The sequence below is a fragment of the Elephantulus edwardii genome, unplaced genomic scaffold (genome assembly GCF_000299155.1).
Source record: "Elephantulus edwardii isolate Elephantulus edwardi_28Jun2011 unplaced genomic scaffold, EleEdw1.0 scaffold00022, whole genome shotgun sequence".
Classification (NCBI taxonomy): Eukaryota; Metazoa; Chordata; class Mammalia; order Macroscelidea; family Macroscelididae; genus Elephantulus; species Elephantulus edwardii.
Window position 1 is genome coordinate 10216648 of NW_006399772.1, and position 21329 is coordinate 10237976.

The following is a 21329-nucleotide window of genomic DNA, read 5'->3' on the forward strand; positions in this document are numbered from 1 at the left end:
TGGCCGCGCGGCCGGACCCGGGGAGGGACGAGGGCGGCGGCTGCCCGCGCAGGGCAGCCCGGGGACTCGGCGCTCCGGCGCCCCCCGCCCCGGAGGCAGGATGAGCATCGAGATCCCGGCGGGGCTGACGGAGCTGCTGCAGGGCTTCACCGTGGAGGTGCTGAGGCACCAGCCCGCGGACCTGCTGGAGTTCGCGCTGCAGCACTTCACGCGCCTGCAGCAGGAGAACGAGCGCAAAGGCGCCGCGCGCTTCGGCCATGAGGGCAGGACCTGGGGGGACACGGGCGCCGCCACCGGGGGCGGCACCCCGGTCAAGGGAGTCAACTTCGCCGAGGAGCCCGTGCACGCCGACTCCGAGAACGGGGAGGAGGAGGAGGCCGCGGACACTGGGGCGTTCAATGGTGAGGCCCGGACCACCCCCGTGCCCCAGCCTCGCTGATCCCCTCGCTCCATCTCCATTCCTCGCCTTGGGCTCTCCCCGTGCCGCTTGCCTTCCCTACCTCTCCCCGCGTCCTCCACCTTCCCTACCTTCCCATCACGCCCACCCGCTCAGCATCCATTTCTGTCTCCCACTCGCCCACCTTCCTACTCTCTTGTCATTCCCTCCCCACTTGCCCTACTGGGGAGCTGGGGGAGCCGAAAGGTTTCTATTCAGCTGCCCCTTCTTGTCCTGGACACGGGCAGAGGTGGGTAGGTTTGGGGTGGACGTCTGGTAGGAAGACAACTTTCGTTGTTGGTTGAAGATGCTGCTCTTGACAGACACCATTGTGCATAAAGGAAGCTGGCCCCCTGGGCGTCCTTTTCTGTGCTTATGTTTGTTAATGGAGTGTCCTGAGAGAAGAGGGGAGAGGCTGTAGATTTCATTAGCTTTAATGTTGTTAGGAAGTCGTTTAGGTTCGCAAAAAGCATGAAATTGGACTCACTGGTGCAGCACAAAATTTATGGTAATAGCATTGGTATTCTTAGAAACGAACTAAGCTGTATTTTCCAATTTATATACAATGCTGTGTTATTTTTTGACACACAACAAAGGATCCCACTTAGAAGGCAACCTCTGGGGTCTTTGCCATGAAGAAATGAGGCATTGGTCTCCTTTTTATTTAAAACACAAAGTGAAAGATTTGGTGCTGGGTATTTTGGGTTCTTTTGTTGTTTTTTTTTTTTAAAAAGTGTACCTGAAAAACACTGTAGGAAGTTCAGAAAGCTTGCTGGTTGTCTTTAGAATGAAAAGCTAGTGAGTATTTCTAAGGACTGTGCCAGACACTGAAGCTAAAAAGAATGAATGTGAAAGAAAGAAGAATTTTTCTCAAGTGCTTCCCTATGCTCACAAGTCTCTTTACACGGGCGCGTGCACACACATACACACCCCACACACCCCTTCCTGTATTTATACAACATGACTAAATCCTATCTTTATGACGTCCCAAACTGAAATACCACGGTGTGCAAATGTGCAAGGGTTTTCTCTTTGTGGTGGAAGGCAGATAGGCAGGCGGTGTCACACCGGCTCCTATTTCTTTGCACTGCTTGTGGTTTGTGTGTCTGCTGTACATTTCATATAAAGAAAACATTTTAAGGCGTCACATCATTTCCTTGTGCATGTTTCTTTTCTTTGTAGAATTAAATGTTGAAATAGGTTATAAAATTAATGTAATTTTGACTTGCCCAAAGCAGTTGCATTAACTGTGAATATTAGTGCTCTGTAAGGATAAAAAGGAAGATTGCTATTTTGCCATTTTTAATTTTGGACTGTCAGTGTTTCTGAGGAGAGAGTAAGCAATCTTAACTCTTTTTTTAACATAAGAATTTATCAAATATTTTTCTTAAAGAGAAGATTAAAAGAGTGGTTGTATTTTAAGTAGATGGACAGGTAACCAATGATGGATGAAAAGAAAGGACAGCGGCCTCTAAATTGTCATGTTCTTGACACACAGCACAGGTTTGTGTGCGCTTGCATGAAGGAAAGAGCTAGTCTCTCAGATCAGAGGACTCTGGGAACTAAGGGAATCGGTAAGAACCGAGATGTGTATGAATTCCTCAACTGCTAATGGAACTAATAGTTCTTTGCAGAATGCTGTTGAAGTACTTTGAATTGATGGTTCCATAGTCTCTCATGTAATAGTACATTGTACTCAGAAAAGATTTGATTTCCATTTTGCAGAAAAGTAAATGACCTGCCAGTTTTTAAATAGCCGGGATAATTCTATATTCTTCTCCAAAACACTTACTGTGAAAAGAAGTCCAGGTGAGTTTATTTGTTGGCCCAGTGCGCTATTTATTCTTCAGTTTTACTTCTGGAGAATTTAAACTTTGGAGTATACCCACTATAATTTGGCCAAGACCCAGTCCATACATGTGTGTATTAGGTGTAACTGGATCTTTAGGAACAGTATTTCTCCTGAATAGGTGCATTGCATTCTGATCTCTTCTAAGCAATTCTCTTACTAAAAAGAAAAGGTCAATTGTGTTTATACCCATAGTTGTAAAAAACAAAACAAAATTGTATGTTACAAAGGATTGGACCAACTTTCGTAAAGGGCTACATTAGTCTTTTGAGCCATAGATGTTCTTGCTCACATATATTTCTTGATTCACTTTTATTGTTCTTGTGTACCGCTGAGTTGGAACCAACCCATAGCTGACTCTCCAGTGGGTGTTCAGAGGTATTGAATTGCATGGGAGGAGATTGTCCTTTCTTCTCCTGTGGAGCGACTAGTGAATTCTAACTAGATGCCTTTGTGTTGGCAGCATAAACAGATAGATCTTGGAAAAAGTGCATCCAGAATGCTTCTTAGAGGCAAAGATGACCAAGTTTCGTCTCACATATTTGGGGCATATTGCTGGCATATTGCTAGGAGACACTATTCCTTGGCAAGGGACATCATGCCTGGAACGGTAGAGTGTCATTGAGACTCACCATGAGATAGACTGCCATTGTGAATGCAGCAATGGGCTCAAGTGTGTCAGAGATGATGAGAACGGCACAGAATAGGACGGGTCAGATCTGTTGTTCACAAGGTCACTATGAGTTGTATTCAACTTGAAGGCACCTAATGAAACAGCAAGCAACTAGAGCTCTCTTGATTTCTTTTTTTCGACCCTATAAATACATAAAAACCACTATTAACTTTGAACTTGAGATTGTAGAAAATTGGCTGCAGACCAAGGCCGCAGTTTGTCCACCATTAATCAGAGAAAAAAGAATAATGCCGTGGGTGAAAAAATTAGCCTAGACATTATAATATCTGCAGCCGGAAAAGTGCCAAAATGCTGGTATTTGTATTTGGGAGCTCCAGTGACCTAATGCTAAGGAACTGCATTGCCAAACCAAAAGCACAAGTTCAAATCCACCAGCTGCTCCACAGGAGACGCACGAGCAGTCTCCTACTATAATATACTGCCTCTGAAAACTCACTGCAGTCAGCTATGAGTTGGTTCTGACTTGATGGGACACAGCAACAAGTGTGAAGACCATGAACTGGAAAACATGTTTTGATTTACTGTGACAGCACAAGACCTTCTGGGCTAGTAATTCTTAGATCTTAGTATACATCTCAGGGAATCAGGTTAATTCGGAAATGAACTATTAGTGGTGCCGTTTTCATAGAGCTTTGTATGACTGGGTTAGATTAGGACGTGGAATCTTTGTTTACAGCAGCTATTCTGTTGTGGATAATTCCAAGACCGCACTGGAAAATATTGTCTAGGAGATCAGCTATAACCATAAGCAACATCATGATAGAGAAGAGATTGAAACTGTCAACCACTTGATCTTACTTGGCTCCATCACCAGTACACATTGTACCAGCAGTCAGGAGATCAGGAGAGCTATTGCACTGGGAAAGTCCTTAGTCAGGGGCCTCTCCAAATTATTGAGGAGCAGTGATGTTAGTTTAAGAGTTGAGACGTGCCTTATTCAGGTCATGATCTTTTAAATCACTTGCTTTGCTGCTGAGAGCTTTACAGTGAATAAGGACGACAGAATTGATACCTTTGAACTGTGGTGTTAGAGAAGTGCACTGAATATCTATCTCATGTGTTGCCAAAAGAACAAATAGATATATCTCTGAGAAGGTGCAACCTGAGTGTTTTTGGATGCAGATGTTTAAACCTCACCTCCCATACTTTGGGCATGTTGCTAGGAGAGGCTTTTCATTGGAGAGGGACATTGCGCTTGGGAAAGTGGGGGGAGAGTGAAAGAGGATGACCCTGGATGAGGTGGTTTGACACAGTGATTGGGGTAATGGAGAGTGGGTGTGTCAGAGACAGACTGATTCAGGATAAGACAGGGTTCAGAGCTATTGAGCATAGGATTGCTCTGAGTCACAGGTGAATCAACGGCACATAACAAACCCCAAAGGGCTCATTGTAAATGAAAGTGCATTATAGACTGGAGTTTTCCTGGTAACGGTTGAGCAGTTTTTGAGGGTCCAATGACTGACCATAGATAATGGCACTAGGCCAGATTAGTCAGATGGGTAAAGGCAGTCTACTTCTTATCTTTCAAGGGCTAGTAACTCCCCCATCCTTATATTTTAGTTCATCACTTCTGGGGTTTTTTTGTGCATTTTTTTTATAATCCATTTGTGGTTAAAAATGCAGTCCTTAGGTGTTAGGACTTTAAGCCTCACAGCCACCTTCTCTGAGGGGCTCCTGAAAACCTGAACTGAGGTGTGGTGGAAACCAGCTAGCATCTACTCTACCTCCTTCTTCCCTATTCTGCAGGAAACAGTGTTTGAAATGCCACTTCTGAAAGAATAGTGCTCTCTGTCGAGAGTCAGTTTCTGACTCTTGGCCACCCATGTGTTACAGACCAGAGCAAAACTGTGCCACAGGATTTCCTTGGCTTTGTCAGCCTTATTGTAAGCAGATCACCAGGCCTGTCTTTTGTAGAACCATCAGGTAGGTTTGAATCATCAATTCTAAGGTTAGCAGCAGGCTTAGAATTTATTAGCAGACATTACTGTAAGACAGATTGTTGTATCAGTAACAAGAAGTCTTTGTAGATAGCATCATGAAATCTTGTCTTAATCTTCCTTTGTTGATGAAATTACAAATTGAAATAAACAAAATTCTAGTTTACCTTAATAACTGAAAAGTGACCAGAAGTTATCACTAGCAAAACACTTGCAGAACAGGTGACCTGAGAGAAAAATAAACTTCTCTACTCGACAGTATAGAAAAGATAATTTTATATAGTGATAGAAGAGAAATATTTAGCGTTTAAAGTGTATATATATATATATTCTTTAAAGTATATATATATATATACATACACACATGCATACATACATACTAGCCCTTTACTTTATAAAGCAGGAATGCCAAAAGTCCGTAAAGTAAAATTTTTCATATAACAGATTAATCCTTATAAATACTGCCTTTCCCTCCATATTATCTGCTTTTGAGGGAGCTCTTATGGCCTTGTGATAAGGAGCTGCACTGTCAACTCAGAAGTATGAGTTTCAAATCCACCAGTTACTACATGGAAGAAAGATGGGAAGTCTCTTCCTGTGTGATCTAATGACTCTGGAAACTCATAGGCGGGCAGCTAAGGGTCGGTTCCGACTCAACAGTACACAACAACATCAAAACCTAAAAAAGAATAACAGATTTGAGAAATGATACTAAAAAGCAACCAAGATACTGAGAAATTAGGAACTCTTGAAGCAATTAAAAAAGCCAAGTTATCATAAGAAGTGGCTGAAAGAGAGTTGAGAAGGGTTTTCAAATATCTGAAGAGGGTTTTTTTTAGAGGATTATAGAAAACATTCTTTATCTAGATACAGAGAACTTCATTAAAACTTGAAGAAGAAAAGTCAGAAGTTAATCTGAAATAGTTACTATCGACTGCCTGCAGTGAGACAACCAAAAACAGTGAGGGTAATAACAGATTGATTTTCCAGCAGTCTGCATCTGCTCCTCACTTACTGATATGGTTGTTGTTGTTATGTGCCATCGAGTCGCTTGTGACTCATAGAGACCCTATGTACAAGAGCTCTAAACGCCATTTTATCCTGTGCCAACCTTGCCATCTCAGACGCACTCATTCCCACCACGCCAGTCACAGAATCGATCCATCACATCAAAGGTCTTCCTCTCCTTCGCCACCCCTTCTCTCTGCCAAACATGATATCCCTCTCCAAGTACCAGTCCCTCCTTGCAGCATGCCCAAGGTATGTCAGACGGTGCTTTAGAATCCTTGACTCCAAGGAGCATTCCAACTTCACCTTCTCCAGGACATACCTGTTTTTTCTCCTGGCAGTCCATGGTATATTCAGCACTCCTCTCGAGCACCACAGCTCAAAGGCATCAATTCTCCTTCTATTATCCCTATTCATTGTCCAACTCTCTGATGCATAGCACATAATTGCGAAGACTATAGCCCGGGTCAGGTGCACCTTAGTCTCCAGCCTAATGTCGTTGCTCTTCAGTACTCTGGAGAGGCCCCTCACAGCTGACTTTCCCAGTGCAGTTCGTCTCTTGATTTCCTGGGTGCTGGTACCAAGAGTGTTGACTCTGGAGCCAAGTAAACTAAAACTGTTAACTATCTCAATCTCTTCACCATCCATACTGGTGCTGCCAGTTGTCTCAGTGGTGAGAATCTTTGTTTTCTTGATGTTGAGCTTCAATCCACATAGGAGGCTGCAGTACTTGACCTTCTGCAGTAAATGCTTCAGGTCCTCCTCAGTTTCAGCAAGCAGGGTTGTGTCATCTGCATAAAGCAGGCTGTTGATGACTCTTCCACCAATCCTGATGATTTTTAAAAATGAAGTCTTTACACCAAAACTGTCATTATGTGACAATGGAGACTGTCTACATCATAGCACAAAACAGAGGATGACCACATACTTAACTGCCAACTGCCAAGCCACTGAGAAGCATTGCCCAACTAAGTTGACTCAGAGCCTTACTCATCACAGTCAACATTATTTTCACACTGCACTGTGTCCTTCATGACTGCCGGATATACATCCATAATACAAAAGATAGACACAAATGGATAAAGAAACGATACGTTCACACAGTGGACTACTGGGCAACACTAAAGAATTCACAGAACGCTGCGTAACTCTGATGCATTAAGATGACCTTAAGCTAAGCAAAGTAAGCCTGTCACTAGAAGACTGCTAAAGTATAAGACCACTGTTACAAAAAGCCAGAGAAGACGTCATTCTTGGATTGTTACTAGGGAAGGAGAAGGCGGTGAAAATTAACAAATGGGTAAATTGGGTGAAAAAGACAGTACACAGAGAGGTTGGTCACATTGTAATCAATTAAATGACTACATTTAATGTTCTAATAAAATGTGTTTTGCATAAAACAAAGTGAGCATGTGAAATTGTAATTACAGTGATAAAAAGCAAAATGTGTATGGATGATCAAATGGAAAACAAATATGAAACACTGCAAGAAAAATAGAAAAATTGAGAGGAAAAAACCTCCAAAAATGTTTAGTGAATAAATGCATGGTATTATTTTGAAAGTAAAGCCAAACAGTGACAGAATAAGTAATAGAATTAGCCCAATCATCATTATAAATAACTGCAGGAATCCTTACCAAAATATTAGCAAGAAAAACCTAAAATATAGAAAAATGATAATATATAATAAGTAATCTGGTTTTTTTTTCTGATCCTGATGCCACATTATTCATAACATCCAGTGTCTCACATGAGTAGGTAAGGAGGCAGGGCACAGGCTGACCCAGGGCTTTCATGATTTTAAGTCATGCCGTGTTCCCTCATGCTGTTTGCACCACAGCCTCTTGGCCTAGCTATGGATTTGCTTCAGTGCAATGAAGTGTTCTGGAATCCCCCTTCTTTTCAGTGTTAGCCATGATTTGTGTGATTCACACAGTCAGATGCCTTTGCATAGTTAATAAAACAGACAGGCTTCTGGTATTTTCTGCTTTCAGCAAGATCCATTTGACATCAGTAATGATACCCCTGGTGCTATGGCATCTTCTAGCTTGAATTTCTGACAGTTCTTTGTCTACGCACTGTTCTAATAATTTTAAAGTAATCTTCAGCAAAATTTTGCTTGCATATGATACTAATATTGTTTGTACATTCTAGGCTGCACTTGTTTATTGGAGCATGTCACTTGGTACTCAATCAATTCCTAGGGCCTTATTTTTTGCCAGTGCCTTCAGTGTAGCCTGAACTTCCTTTATTACCACTAGTCCTTGATCTTAAGATGCTCTTGGAATGATTCCTGAAACTTTTGGTACAGTGGCTCTGTGTATTCCTTCTGTCTTCTTTTGATACTTCCTGAATCATTCAAGATTTTGCCCATTGCATCCTTCAGTATTTCCACTTGAGGTCTGAATTTGTTTTACAGTGAAACTTTGCTTGCTGAAAGTGAGGCAGCCTTGAAATACTCCTGCAGAAGATGGAAGACTACCGCCTTCAATATAGATTACATCTCAACATCAGGAAAACAACAATCCTCACCACTGGGCCAAAGGGCAACATCATGATAGATGAAGAAAAGGTTGAGGTGGTCAACAATTTCATCTTACTTAGATCCATAAACAACAATCACCCTTGGTACCTGCAGTCAGGAAATCAAAAGCCATGCAGCATTGGGAAAATCTGCTGTCAGAGGCCTTTCCAAAATGCTGAAGAGCAATGATAGTCATTTCAGTTGCTGACTCTGCATGTTGAAGTTGAACAGTGTCTAAAAGATGGCAGAAGAAGAGTCAGTGCCTTTGCGTTGTGGTTGCTGGAGGGTCAGCGAAAGAAAGGAAGCGCTCAACGAGGCAAGATGATTGACACAGTGACTTTAGCTCAAGTGTATCAGAGTTGATGATGATGACAGGATAGGGCACGGTTCACATTCATTGTTCATAGGGTCACTATGACTCATAAACCGTGAGTTTTAGCAACAACCACCACCTGAGTTTATCCCAGAATTAGGGTTGACTAAAAAATCTGTTAATGACTATCCCTTTAACAGATTAAAGGAAAAAAAAATGTTATCTTAGTCATCCCCCCAAAAAAGCCTTTCTATAATTTCATACCATTCTTGGTTAAAAGCAAACCAAAAAACCCTCCCTTTTTTTAACTAAGAAGAGAACTTTCTGAATGCCATATAGAGAATCTATAAAAGATTCAGAGCAAGTGTTATTTGTTAATGAGTACCTTAAAATCTGGGAGCTTAGAAGCTGTGCTGCAATGCTGAAGGCATGCGGTTCAAATCCACCAGCTGCTCTGTGGGAGAAGGCTGGGCAGCCTCCTCCTATGTGATTAACTGTCTCTGAAAATCCTCCGGAGAGTCAGCTATGGGTTGGCTCCAGCTCGACGGTTCTCAACAACATCCTTTAAAATCAGCAATTTTTTTTTTCAGGATTCCTGAAACAACTCCTTCTCTTCACCACTGCTTTGTATGTCATAGTCTGCAACATTAAACAAACAAACAAACAGAATTTTAGTTCTTGTTGAGTATTTTTCAGTTGGAACGCTCCCCTAGCTGACCCTCCAGTGGGTTTTCAGATGCAATTACTTACACAGGAGGATACTTACTGCTCATCTTTCTCCCAAGGAGTAGCTGGTGGACTTGAACCACCTGCCTTTAGGATTGCAGCGCAGCGCTGTAACACCGATCCACCAGAGCTCCCTCTTGTGTATTAAGCACTCGATATCTTAACGGTGTCAACTCTGTTGGAGTTAATGTGTGTATTTGTGCAAGAAGGTTTTTTTACTACTTTTGTAAATGTGAAATGTTGAATAATGAGATTGTCGATAAGTGAAGAATAGGTGTTCAGTGAAAATGTTCTTAATGTTATTTATGTCAGGACTTTAAAAAAAGCTTCTTACCTATTGACTTCATCTGACTGATAACAGGAAGCTGTAGAGGATAATGGTAGCTTGAAAATGTTCTTTTAACCCATATATCAGGCTCACTTCTTTATTCCCATTTAAGAATCAGCTTTCTAAAAAAAAGAAAAAAAATCTGCTTTCTCTGTGGCTACAACAGTTTAGAGACAAAGCAGCCAGTTGTTAGCTTTTACTGCTGCATGTGGCCACTAATACATGACAAAAATTTTGTTTTAGGGGTTATAATTATTTTGTGTCAAGCTTCATCACAGATATTGTTATGAAAGACTATTCCTTAGAAAGGGACTTCAGGCTTGGAGAAGTGAGGGTTGGCAGAAGAGAGGAAGACCTTCAACCAGATGGATTGGCACAGTGACTGCAGCAGTGGGCTCAAGTGTATGAGAGATTATGAAAGTGGAGCAGGATAGGACAGGGTTCAGATCTGTTCATAGGGTTGCTGTGAGTCGTACTTGACAATCCCTAATAACAATAATTATTTTCTGTAATTGATTCATACTGAAAATATATTCTTGATTCATCATTCTAAGTGCATGAAATAAATTTGAAAATTTTTATGAAATAAGTTTTCTCATATAATTTTAAACATTTATGTTTAAAGCACTGTGCTCAACGTGTTGGCATACATTAATAGTACCTGCCTCATAAGATTGGTGTGAGGAAAGATGAGTTCGTTTTGTAGGGCCCTATAAATAGTGCACATAACAAGCACTAATTACATATTAAATTGTCTCACTAATACTAAATCTTCTAGAAGTGTAACCTCAAAGTGAAACAGCAATTTCCGTGTATTTTGTGGGGATGAATCTAGTGTTTGCACTTTTTAGAGCGGTGAATTAGGAAATGCACTTATGCGGCAGCCCCACTTAGGATTTAATGTGATGTTCGTTATGTTGTACGGTAATAAAACCCACATCCTTTCAACTCATAATTTGTAGTGAAGTGCTTCAGTATTTGTTAATTGATGAGACTTATGGTCTTTAGCTATTAGAAATTTATATGGTACTTTGAAATCCTCCTGAAATGGATTGCAGCATTCCAAACAGTGGCTAAAATATTGAAGCCATCATTTTAGTTATGGGCATAAAGTAATAGTCTTAAAGAAGATTTTTAAAATATGCTGAGTGATCCTGATTTTCAGAATCTAATTGGTTAAGAGCGTCATTCGTTTTAACAGTCATAGATGGATGGGGGGAGAAACAAAGGATTTGAGATGGGGCCTTTTATCCTGTTTCCTCTGTGTTATTTTAGTCTTTGGAAGAATGGAGGGAATGAGGGTAAAGGAGGAAGACAATAAAACCAGAAGAGAGAGAGGATGGGAAGAGCAAGATCAATTGGAAAGTGGAAAGGGTTCTTTGAGTAATTTATACTTGAGAGAGTATAGAATGAAAACTACTGAACAAAAATAGAAGTTTTAGGTATTTTACTTTCTATTTAAAAAATTCAAACTGTTTAGCTATTATCTAATAGTAAGCATCTGTTTGAGGTCCTATAAAGTGATGTAACTTATAGAACAGGAATAAATATTTGATGCTTATTTATTGTTGGAAATCTCATTCCATAGATTCCAGTAAATTTCCAGCTTTCAAGATATTTGTTCCTAGCCGTGGGAAAAACAAATGTGTTTCTTTTAAAATTTAGTATCCTGTACATACTAACAGAAGACCTTCAAATTCATCAACTTGGTGTGTATTTATGGCTTTTGAAGAAAGTAATTTATTGGGAGGAGTTGCAAAGGAGAAGATAAGAATTGATGAGATATATGACAGTGAGGGATTCAGTGAAGAAAATTGAAATGACTTATCTTGAAGTCTCTATTGGGAGTGTTGAGAGTCACAGAAAACCAGAAGGAAGGCGACTGAGCCCTGCGATGGCCTATTATAAGAAGGAATGTGTGAAAGTTGGAAGGTCCGAGGCCGTGCTCATGTACTGACTGCACAAATATTTATCGAGAGCCAACCCTGTGCTATTTTGTGGTTGATTTTTTTAAGAAAAAATAAAAGGCTACTCTTACATTTATATTTTCTCTAGACTTCATAAGACACCATTCTTCTGCCTAAGACAGTCTCATAGACAGCATATTGTAACCTATTTCACTAACAGCTTTGGTGTCGAAAAGCCAGAGAAGTTCCTTACTTGAATTGAGTGGGCTTTGTTTAGTCTTATAAATATGATCTTATTCCTATAACTGTCACAAAACTTTTTTAACGGTATTAATTTATGTCTTGAGAATTCTTTGCCTTTCATCAGATGATGATGATAACAAGAATGGCCTAACGAAAGATATTCTTGTATTATTTAGTTTTGCTTTCAGAATTGCCAGGTTTTATTTTTGTTTCAATTGATTAAGAGGAAACAATTGGAAGAGATGAAGGACTGTAGTGATTCCTGGATGACTAGGTCTCACCGTGTTCTTGCTTCTTATGTTCTTATCCTTCCAGCCTTATCCATACTATTTAGTTGTAATTGAGGCAGTTGCAAAACTCCACCGTTAAAAACCTCACTTAGGATGTTGATCATTATCTTTTATTTTGTCAGAGCAAGTTTTGTGTTTCAGAAGTTGAGAATGACTCATAATGGAACCATATTCCATTATGTAATTATTTTGTGGAAAGAATTTGGGCTAAAATTTTCAGGTCAAGGCTTATATGAAAACAAAACCATCTAAAAAAATCAGAAATACAAACACAGTTGGCACAACATTTATAACTGTTTCAGCAGTAGCCTCTGCCATGTGTAGCTTAATATGTTTGCAAAGTGGGGAAAAAATTGTTCTAGTTACTGCTGTTTAAAAATGTTTCTTTATTTTAAAAAAAAATCCAAAAAGGTCAAAATATAAACACTTGTTCCACATAAAAGTGAAGCCAAGAAGATATACTGTAGGCAGTTATTCTGGTATCTGTTTGGCTAGAGACTGACATTGTTTAATTTATATTAACTGTTCCAGTACAAAAAAGTCCATGGGAGTGATGGTGAAAGATCTTTTAGGGAGAAAGAAAGAAGGGAGGAAAAAGCCTTTCAACTTGCTAAAATACATTTCAGTAAGACACCCCCCCCATTTTATTTTCATCAAGAAAAGCATCTATTTAAAAAAAACAAGCTGACTTAAAAGATGCCTGCACTGTTTTCCTTCCAGTTATTATGGAACTAATGCTTGTCAAATGGTATTCTTTTAAATTAATAATAATTATTGACTTTAATAGCATTAATGTGGTAGCAAGAGCATGCAGATGCCAAGAATTCTTTCAGCAATTGGGTGAGAAGGTAGAAATATGCCCTCTCCCTTCAGGTCTTTGCTGCAGACGTGTGCTTTGTCCATGAAGGGGTGTAATGCTTTGTTTACATTAGATAGAACTGAAGATTAAACAGGAGTGATGACAGTAAGTGTGTGAAAATGTGTGTTTCTAAAAGTGATTAAAACCTTAGGTAAGTCTATATTCCAGATAGTCAAATAACTTACTGCTTGGAGTTTCCCTCTGACTGCATTTACATATCCACCTACTAGAGCACCTCTGTGTGCCCAATCCTGTGCTGTTCTCACTATGCCCCAGGCACTGTGTCGCCCACCCTGTTGAACCTTCCTCTTTTTCCTGAGCCTCTACTTTTCCTGGTGCCTCCTGATAGTCCACATACCAGGCTCCAGTTATCAGTGGATGTTTGCAGCTGTTTTCCTCTTTTGGAGTGGCACCACAGCAGCAGTTGAAGGCCCTTCATTGACTGAAAGCTTTCCTCTGTCTACATCATTAAGGTAAAATGTGCTTGGAAGAGGCCCCTCTTTTCTAGTCATATTTTGAGTACCTTCAGCACTATATCAAACAGTGTTCCACTGCTACTCATGGGGTTTTCACGGTCCCATTATGTCAGAAGTGGATGGCCAGGTCTTTCTTATCTTAGTCTGAAAGCTCATCTGAAATCTATCTACCAAGAATGAGCCTGCTGGCATTTGAAATACTGGCAGCATGGCTTCGAGCATCACAGCAACACGCAGACCTGATGGAAGACTGGTGGCCCCAGCACTAAGTTGATAAAATGGTTATTCGAACCCCCTGCAGTTGCCTCATATTTCTTAAACCTGGTAGTTTACCATCCTGGGGCAAGGGACAGCTTTCTTCCACCTGCCCCAAAACTTAAGCTTTGGTAGCATAAGATACTGGAAACAAGGGGTCATTTATTGAAATTATGCATTCATTTTAATATAGAGTCTGGATTTAAATCCAGCTCTGCCATTTATAGCTTTGGGGACCTTGGATAAGTTATTGTACTTTCTTGTCTCAGTCTCCTCATCTTTGAAATGGGGATAACTATAAGCACCTACCTCAGAAGATTGTTGTAAAAAAGTTAAGATGCATTTTTAAAAAGAGAAAGCTAGTTTTAGAAGTTAATAAGTTGACAGTTTTTAGAAAATGAGGTTTAGAAATGTAAGAAATTAGGGGGAGCTCTGGTGGCCTAGTGGCAAGAAGCTGCACTCCAATCCCAAAGGCGTGCAGTTTGAATCCGTCAGATGCTCTACCGGAGAAGGAGGGACAATCTCCTTCCTGTGCCAGTCAGATCTGACTCGATGGTACACAACCAGGAAAAAAGAAAGAAATGTAGGAAATTAAAAATTCTCAAGCAGCATAGAAATTGGTTTTTTAAATGTTTTCAGCACTATAAAAATTAAGTCTTTAGATCATTTAGTTAATTATTTCAAACTTAAAAACAGATTTCAATGTTCCTTTAAATTGCAAACCATCTGTTATTACTATTTGAAATTCAAGGTAAATAGTCTTTCTTGGGGAGAAAAAAAAGCAATGGCGTGAATACAGCTTTGCTTTGTTTTCACACCATCGGCCCTCCCTGGAGAATCAGTGTTTAACTAGTTGAATAAATAAATTTGTATGTGTAAAATCTGCATGTTTGTGGCTGTACTTAAGTTTTTAGCAAGTCATTTTTAAAAATTGACTTAGAAAAAGATTAGGTAGGATGACTGAAAATAGTAACTTATTTAAATAAGGCAGATGCTTATAGTAGAAACATGAAAATTTGCCTGAAATATAAATTGATTGGAAAAATTGACAGCTTGTTGTCATTTGCTCATGTCATAATATTTATGAAAGTAATTTCGTGGTAGGACATATTTATAACTCTACGAGTTTTACATTCATTCAGGCTCAAAAACCTCATTGCTTTCGAGACTCTTACCGACTCGGCTAGCCCTCCGCTGGGTTTCTGAGGTTGTAAATTGCATGACAGGAGGCTGCCCATCTCTTCCCCTTGGAGCAGCTCGTGGATTCAAACCACCAGAAAAGTAAAGTGTCTGGGTTAGCAGCCCAACTCCCTACAGGCTGTACTGCAGAGCTCCTCACTTTTACCTTAATATGCAGTTTTAGTCTTCAGATCCATAATTCTGTGCTTTCACAGTGACAAGTGGCTAGTATCCTAATATGTTTTGGAAGGGACAAAAGAATCCTCTAGGATATCTATGTTTCAAAAAGTAGTTTCTGGAAGTTCCCTGTTAATGTATTGCTATAACCATTTGAATTTTTTCATTATCTGTTAACAAAATTTTGCTTATGTATGATAGTAATAAAACTGTTTGATAATTTCTGCAGTCTGTTGGATCAGCTTCTCTGGAATAAGTATGAATATGAATTTCTTTTAATCGCTTGTCCAGGTGTTCACCTTCCAGGTTTCGTGGCATGGGTGAGTGCTTCCACTGTTGCATCAGTTTATTGAAACTTGTCAGTTAGTAGTATATAATTTTGGGCAGGTTTCCAGGAGAGACCAGTCCTTGGAGAGGGACATAATGATTAGAAGGGTGGAGGGACAGTGCAGGAGAGGAAGATCAGGATGAGATGGATTGTAACTGGGGCCACAGAGGTAAATGTTTGAGAGTCAGTGAGACTGACTCAGGGCAGGGCAGGCTTCAGAGCTGTCGTGTGTAGGGTCGCTACGAGACACGGGCAACTCAACAGCTTGTAAGAACATCACCGGTACATAACATCCTGGGCCCAAGTTTTTGTCAGTGGCTTCAAAATGCACCTTAGACTTGTTCATTCAGTATCATCAATTCTTGATGATATGTTATCTCCTGAAGAGATTGAACACACATCAACTCTTTTTGAAGTGTTCTTGTTATTAGGCGCCATCAAGTTGAGTATGACTTATTGCAACCCTTCTCATAGGCCCCAGATCTAAACCCTGCCCTATTCTGTGCCATCCCTATCATCTCTGACTCACTTGCACCCATTATTGCAGACTGTCAGTCTATCTCATTGAGGTTCTTTCTTTCATTGACCCTCCACCTTTCTAAGCACAATGTCCCTTTCTAAGAAATAACCACTCCTACTAACATGTCAAAAGCATGGGAGACAAAGCTTTGAAATAGTGATTGTATATTCCTTCCATCTTTTTTTGATACGTCATTGTCCAGTATTTTGTGCATAAAATTCTTCAGTATTGCAACTTGAGGCTTCAGTTTTTTCCTCAATTCCTTCAGCTTGAATAATGCTGAATATATTCTTCCCCTATTGGTTTTCTAAACTCCAGGTCTTTGCACATTTCATGATGCTAATTTACTTTTTGAGCTGCCCTGAGATCTTCTTCTTAGACCCTTTTTTCCTTTTCAGAATTGTGATTTGAGCAAAAGTTTATAAAATAAACCGATTTTCCATTCGACCATTCGTACAATTTTTGTCTTATGACAGTAATTAAAAGGTGCACATTGTAAAAACATCGTTCCCACCTTCTTCCTGTGATTCTCATTTCTACCAATCCTTCCATCCTATCCCTTCCTGGCTTCTAAACTCTATCTCTGGACAGATTCTGTCCTTTTGATTTCACATGGCTGATTATTCTAAGGAGTGCCTTCCTCGTGTTACTACTCTTCACGTTATAGGCTTACCGTTCAGCTGGAAGTTGAGCTAGTAGGGTGAGTTTTATTCATTCCATGTTTAAAGAGTGACTTTAGGCTTGTGTTGGGATTCCCACCAGTGTCTGTGTTACCACTTCACTTTGCTATTTTTTTTTTTTTTAATTTTTTATTTTGTTCCACATTTCCCCCCTACTCTGTTCAGGATCTTCTACTGTGATCTCTTAGAGTGGTCTGCTGTCTCAGCCAGACACCATTTAGTTCCTCTGACCTGAGGTCTTTTTTTTTTTTAATTTTCTACTAGTTTGTTTACAAAATTCTATACATTGTTTTTAGAATTCTAATTTGTTTTCAGGAACAAATTCTTTCAATTTCTTTCACCCCCCCCAACTGTCAAATTGTACAACCCTATGATTAATCCCCCTTTTCCCCCCTGCACATCCTCTTTCCTCTGCTTCCAACCTCTCCTACCCCTCTTGAATCCTTATGCTCATTCTATAATAATGGTTTTATACAGTATTTATCCTTGTGGGACTGAGTTAGTTCACTCAATGTAATGTTCTCCAGTCCCTCCCAAGTTAGGTAATAATTTAGAAAATCATTGCTCTTGAGTGCTGCATCCCATTGTGTGAATGTACCATAATTTCTCAGTCCATTTGCTTGTGGTTGGACATTTGGGCTGTTTCCATGTTCTTACGATGGTGAATAATGCTGTTATGAACATTGATGTACAAATCTCAGTTTGTGCCTCAGTTCTTGTTTTCTCAGAGTATCTTCCAAGTAGTAGAATAGCTGAGTCATATGGAATTTCTTTGTTCAGCTTTTTGAGGAAGCAAAACTACATTCCAGAATGGTTGCACCACTTCACAATCCCACCAATAATATCTAAGAGTTCCTTTCTTGTCATATCCTTTCCAACATCTATTACTTGCTGCCCTCTTAAACTTTGCCACTATTACTGGAGTGAGATAGTACCTCATTGTGGTTTTAATTTGCAACTCTGTTATTGCCAGTGATTTGGAGCACTTCTTTATGTGTCTGCCATTCACATATCTTCCTCTATGAAAATTGTTCCCATGCCTTTTGCTCATTTTGTAATTGGATTATCAGTCTTTTCCTTGTAGAGGTCCAGGAGTATTCTGTAAACATATGTCATAATACTCTTGTCTGAGATGGTATTACCAAATGTTTGTTCCCAGTCTATAGGTTTTCTTTTCACCCTGTTGACACAACCTTGCTCGCTGAAACTGAGGAGGATCTCATGCACTTGCTGCAGAGGGTCAAGGACTGCAGCCTTCAATATGGACTGAGTCTCAATGTTAAGAAGACAAAAATTCTCACCACTGGACCAGTCGGTAGCATCAGGCTGGATGGCGAAGAGATTGAGATTGATCACAGCTTCAGTTTGCTCGGCTCCACAGTCAACACTCTCAACACTCTTGGCACCAGCAGCCAGGAAATAAAAAACGTATTGCGATGGGAAAGTCTGCGGTTAGGGACCTCTTCAAAATACTCAAGAGCAGCAGTGTCTCTCTGGAGACTAAGGTCCGTCTGATTCAGGCCATGGTTTTTGCAATCACTTGTTATGCATCAGAGAGTTGGACAATGACTAGGGAGGATAGAAGGAGAATTGACGCCTTTGAGCTGTGGTGCTGGAGAAGAGTATTGAATGTACCATGGACTGCCAAGAAAACAAACAGATTCATCGTAGAGAGGATTAAACCAGGCTGCTCCTTGGAGGCAAGGATTCTGGGGCTTCGTCTGACATACTTTGGACATGTTGTAAGGAGAGACAGGTCTTTGGAGAGGGACATCATGCTGGGTGGAGTGGAGGGACAGCGCAGGAAGGGAAGACCCTCCATGAGGTGGATTGATTCAGTGACTGGGGTACTCGGGATGGGTGTGTTGGGGGCAATGAGATTGCCACAGGATAGAGCAGGGTTTAGGGTTGTTGTACATAGGGTCGCTATGAGTCACAAACGACTCGATGGCACATAACAACAACAACATGGAGATTTGAGAAGTCTGTTGGTCCTTGGGACCAGTTGTTTCTGTGCATCTTTTCTTTGTCTCTCTGTTTTTTGTTCCAGTCATGGAGTGACCAGTAGTTTCACATTTGATGACTGAGTTTAAGCTTTTAAGACCTTCCTTGCCACTCACCATGATAAAGAACATTGTCTCTGTAGAGTTTGTTATGCCAATTGACCTTGATATTCCCTTTTCCGTTCTTTTACTTTAGAATTTTTTTTCTATTTGCTTTAGTAACTTTGTTTTCAAGAGCAAGCTTTAGAGTCCCTGCTGACCTCCACTTTAGTCTTTTCTTTCTTCTTAAAGGATCTTTTCTTTTATTCATGGGTGATGTCTTCCCAGGATTTACCGGGTCTTCGGTCATTAGTGTTCATTGTGTCAAATCTCTTCTTGACTTAGCTTCTGAATTCAGATGGGCTATATTCAGGGTTGCTTGGGGAGGTTGATGGTCAGTGACGGAGAGAAAGACTTTCAGCGAAATGGCACAATGACTGCAACAGTTGACTTGAACATGGCAGAGATTGTGAGAATGGCACAAGGTCAAGCAGCATTTCAGTCTGTGTACATGGAGTTGTTGTAACTCCGAGTCGATTCGCAGTTAGCAACATATACAAGGTAGGTAGTATTTTGACTCTTGTGGGTTGTTAACGTTTTCCTCAGCTTCAACTTGAACTAGCATATATGAACAAGTGGTCTCGTTTGTCGTCAGTTCTTGGCCCTATTCATTGTAGATGACATACATAGAGAGAGCCTCTCCATCATCTCAGATGTAGTTGATTTGATTCCTTTGAATTCTGTCTAGTGAAGTTCACTTGTATAATTAACATTTATGTTGCTGAAAAATTACACTTGCCATAAATAAACTGTTAGGCTTGCAGAACTCTACCATGTAATCTCCAGCATCATTTCTCTAATTTAGGCCATAGTTTTCAGTTACTGATCCTTCTTTGTTTCCATCTTTCTGATTCTAACCCTTAGTAATTATCAATGCATTTTGACTACATGTTTGCTCAGTTTCAGACTGCAGAGATTGGTAAAAATGTCTCATTTCATATTTAGTGATGGTTACTGGTACATACATTTGAATAGTTCATACTAATCCCTTGGGAAAATTTCCATAAAAGGAGTTTTACTGTTTGCATTTTAGTAATATCATTTGTGAAAAACATGTTAGAGACAGCATTAAAATATAATGAAGTTACCTAGTCGTCAGATTGATAATAGCAAGTCATATTCACTTTTTTAGTAGAGGAAAAAATGATTTTGTCTGTCTTTTCTTTTTTTAAATGAAACATTTCCAACATACAGAAAGGAACAGAAGCTAAATATGGAATGTTCCCATAAGCTGTCCACCAGCTCGAACAAATTTGAACATTTTGCACCACTTGAGTTTTTTTATGAAATACCACCCGTGCAATGGGAACCCCTTTTCCTAATCCACTCCGTTAATCTCCCTCTCCAGAGATACTTTCTGCTGTGATGAATTTGGTGTTTCTGCTGCAAGAAAGAGTACTTTTTTGAGTATTCTTGCCTCATAGGATTTATGCTATTTTGCATATTTTTAAATTTAAATAAATTTGTGCCCATTTATAGAAGTTTTATATATGTAAGCGGTTCTTCAACAGTGAAATAATTGTACGTTGATTCATTTAAGTCCAGCTGATTTATTTTAAGCTGCAGTTTAGTGTACTGTGACTGGCCTGAGACAGGGCTGGCTTGGGACTGCTGCCCCACAGAGTCAGGGTCAGGGGTCCTCACTCGGGCTTGCTAGATGATTGAGAAAAGATGCCGTTATTGACAGGACTGAGGGAACTTTGTAAGAGTTACCTAAACTATGAGGCTGAAGGTCAGAGGGCCTGAGAGCAGCTTGAACTGCATCCTTGACTGAGAAATTGTGTCTTGCCACCAACCTGAATTGTAGCCTACTGACATCAGTAATAAAACTCATAACCATGAGTGTTTTTCTATGAGGTCTGTGTGCAATGAATTTCAGACCCTATAGTAAAACTGTAAGATTGATATTGGAATTAGAAGATGCAGGAATGTGGAGGCCGACATTAAGGGAATTATTTTGTACTGTGGATAATCTTAACGGGGCAAGTTACACCTTGTGGAGTTAATGGAGGGCGGGCCTGGCCCTCCTTATGCTGCCTATGCTCCTTACATGGCAGTACAACTTCCACCACCAGGGAACTAGGCTGGCTGTTTTCAAATTTGTTGTTGTTTGTGCCGTTGAGATGCTTGCAACACATAGCGACCATGTCTCCACCCTGTACCAACCTTGTTGTCTATCCCCACCACCTCAGTGGCTGAATCAATTCATCTCATCGAGAGTCTTCCTCTCTCGCACTGTCCGTCTGCCCTCCCAAGCATGACGTCCTTCAAGGATTGGTCCCTCCTTGCAACATTCCCAAACTATGTCAGACGAAGCTTCAGAATCCTCCAAAGAGCAGCGTAGTTTCATCCTCTCTAGGATGAACCTGTTTGTTTTCCTAGCATCTTTCAAAGAGCACCTTCATTGTCATTTACTTCTAATGTGATTTTTCTCTTTTACTCAAGGTTATTTAGAAGTGCATTTTAAAGCTTCCCAAAATGAAACCTGTTTTATTGCT

General features: G+C 40.2%; 1 protein-coding gene across 1 annotated transcript in view; it reads left to right on the plus strand.

Annotated features, from left to right (window-relative positions):
• The first annotated feature begins 80 nt into the window (after window positions 1-80).
• PRKAR2B (protein kinase, cAMP-dependent, regulatory, type II, beta) overlaps window positions 81-21329 on the plus strand; it is a 112699-nt gene continuing 91450 nt past the window's right edge. The window contains exon 1 of the mRNA XM_006882624.1: window positions 81-401. Coding sequence (XP_006882686.1) covers window positions 101-401 — 301 coding nt within the window. The 5' untranslated portion in view covers window positions 81-100. The remainder of the gene's footprint in view (window positions 402-21329) is intronic.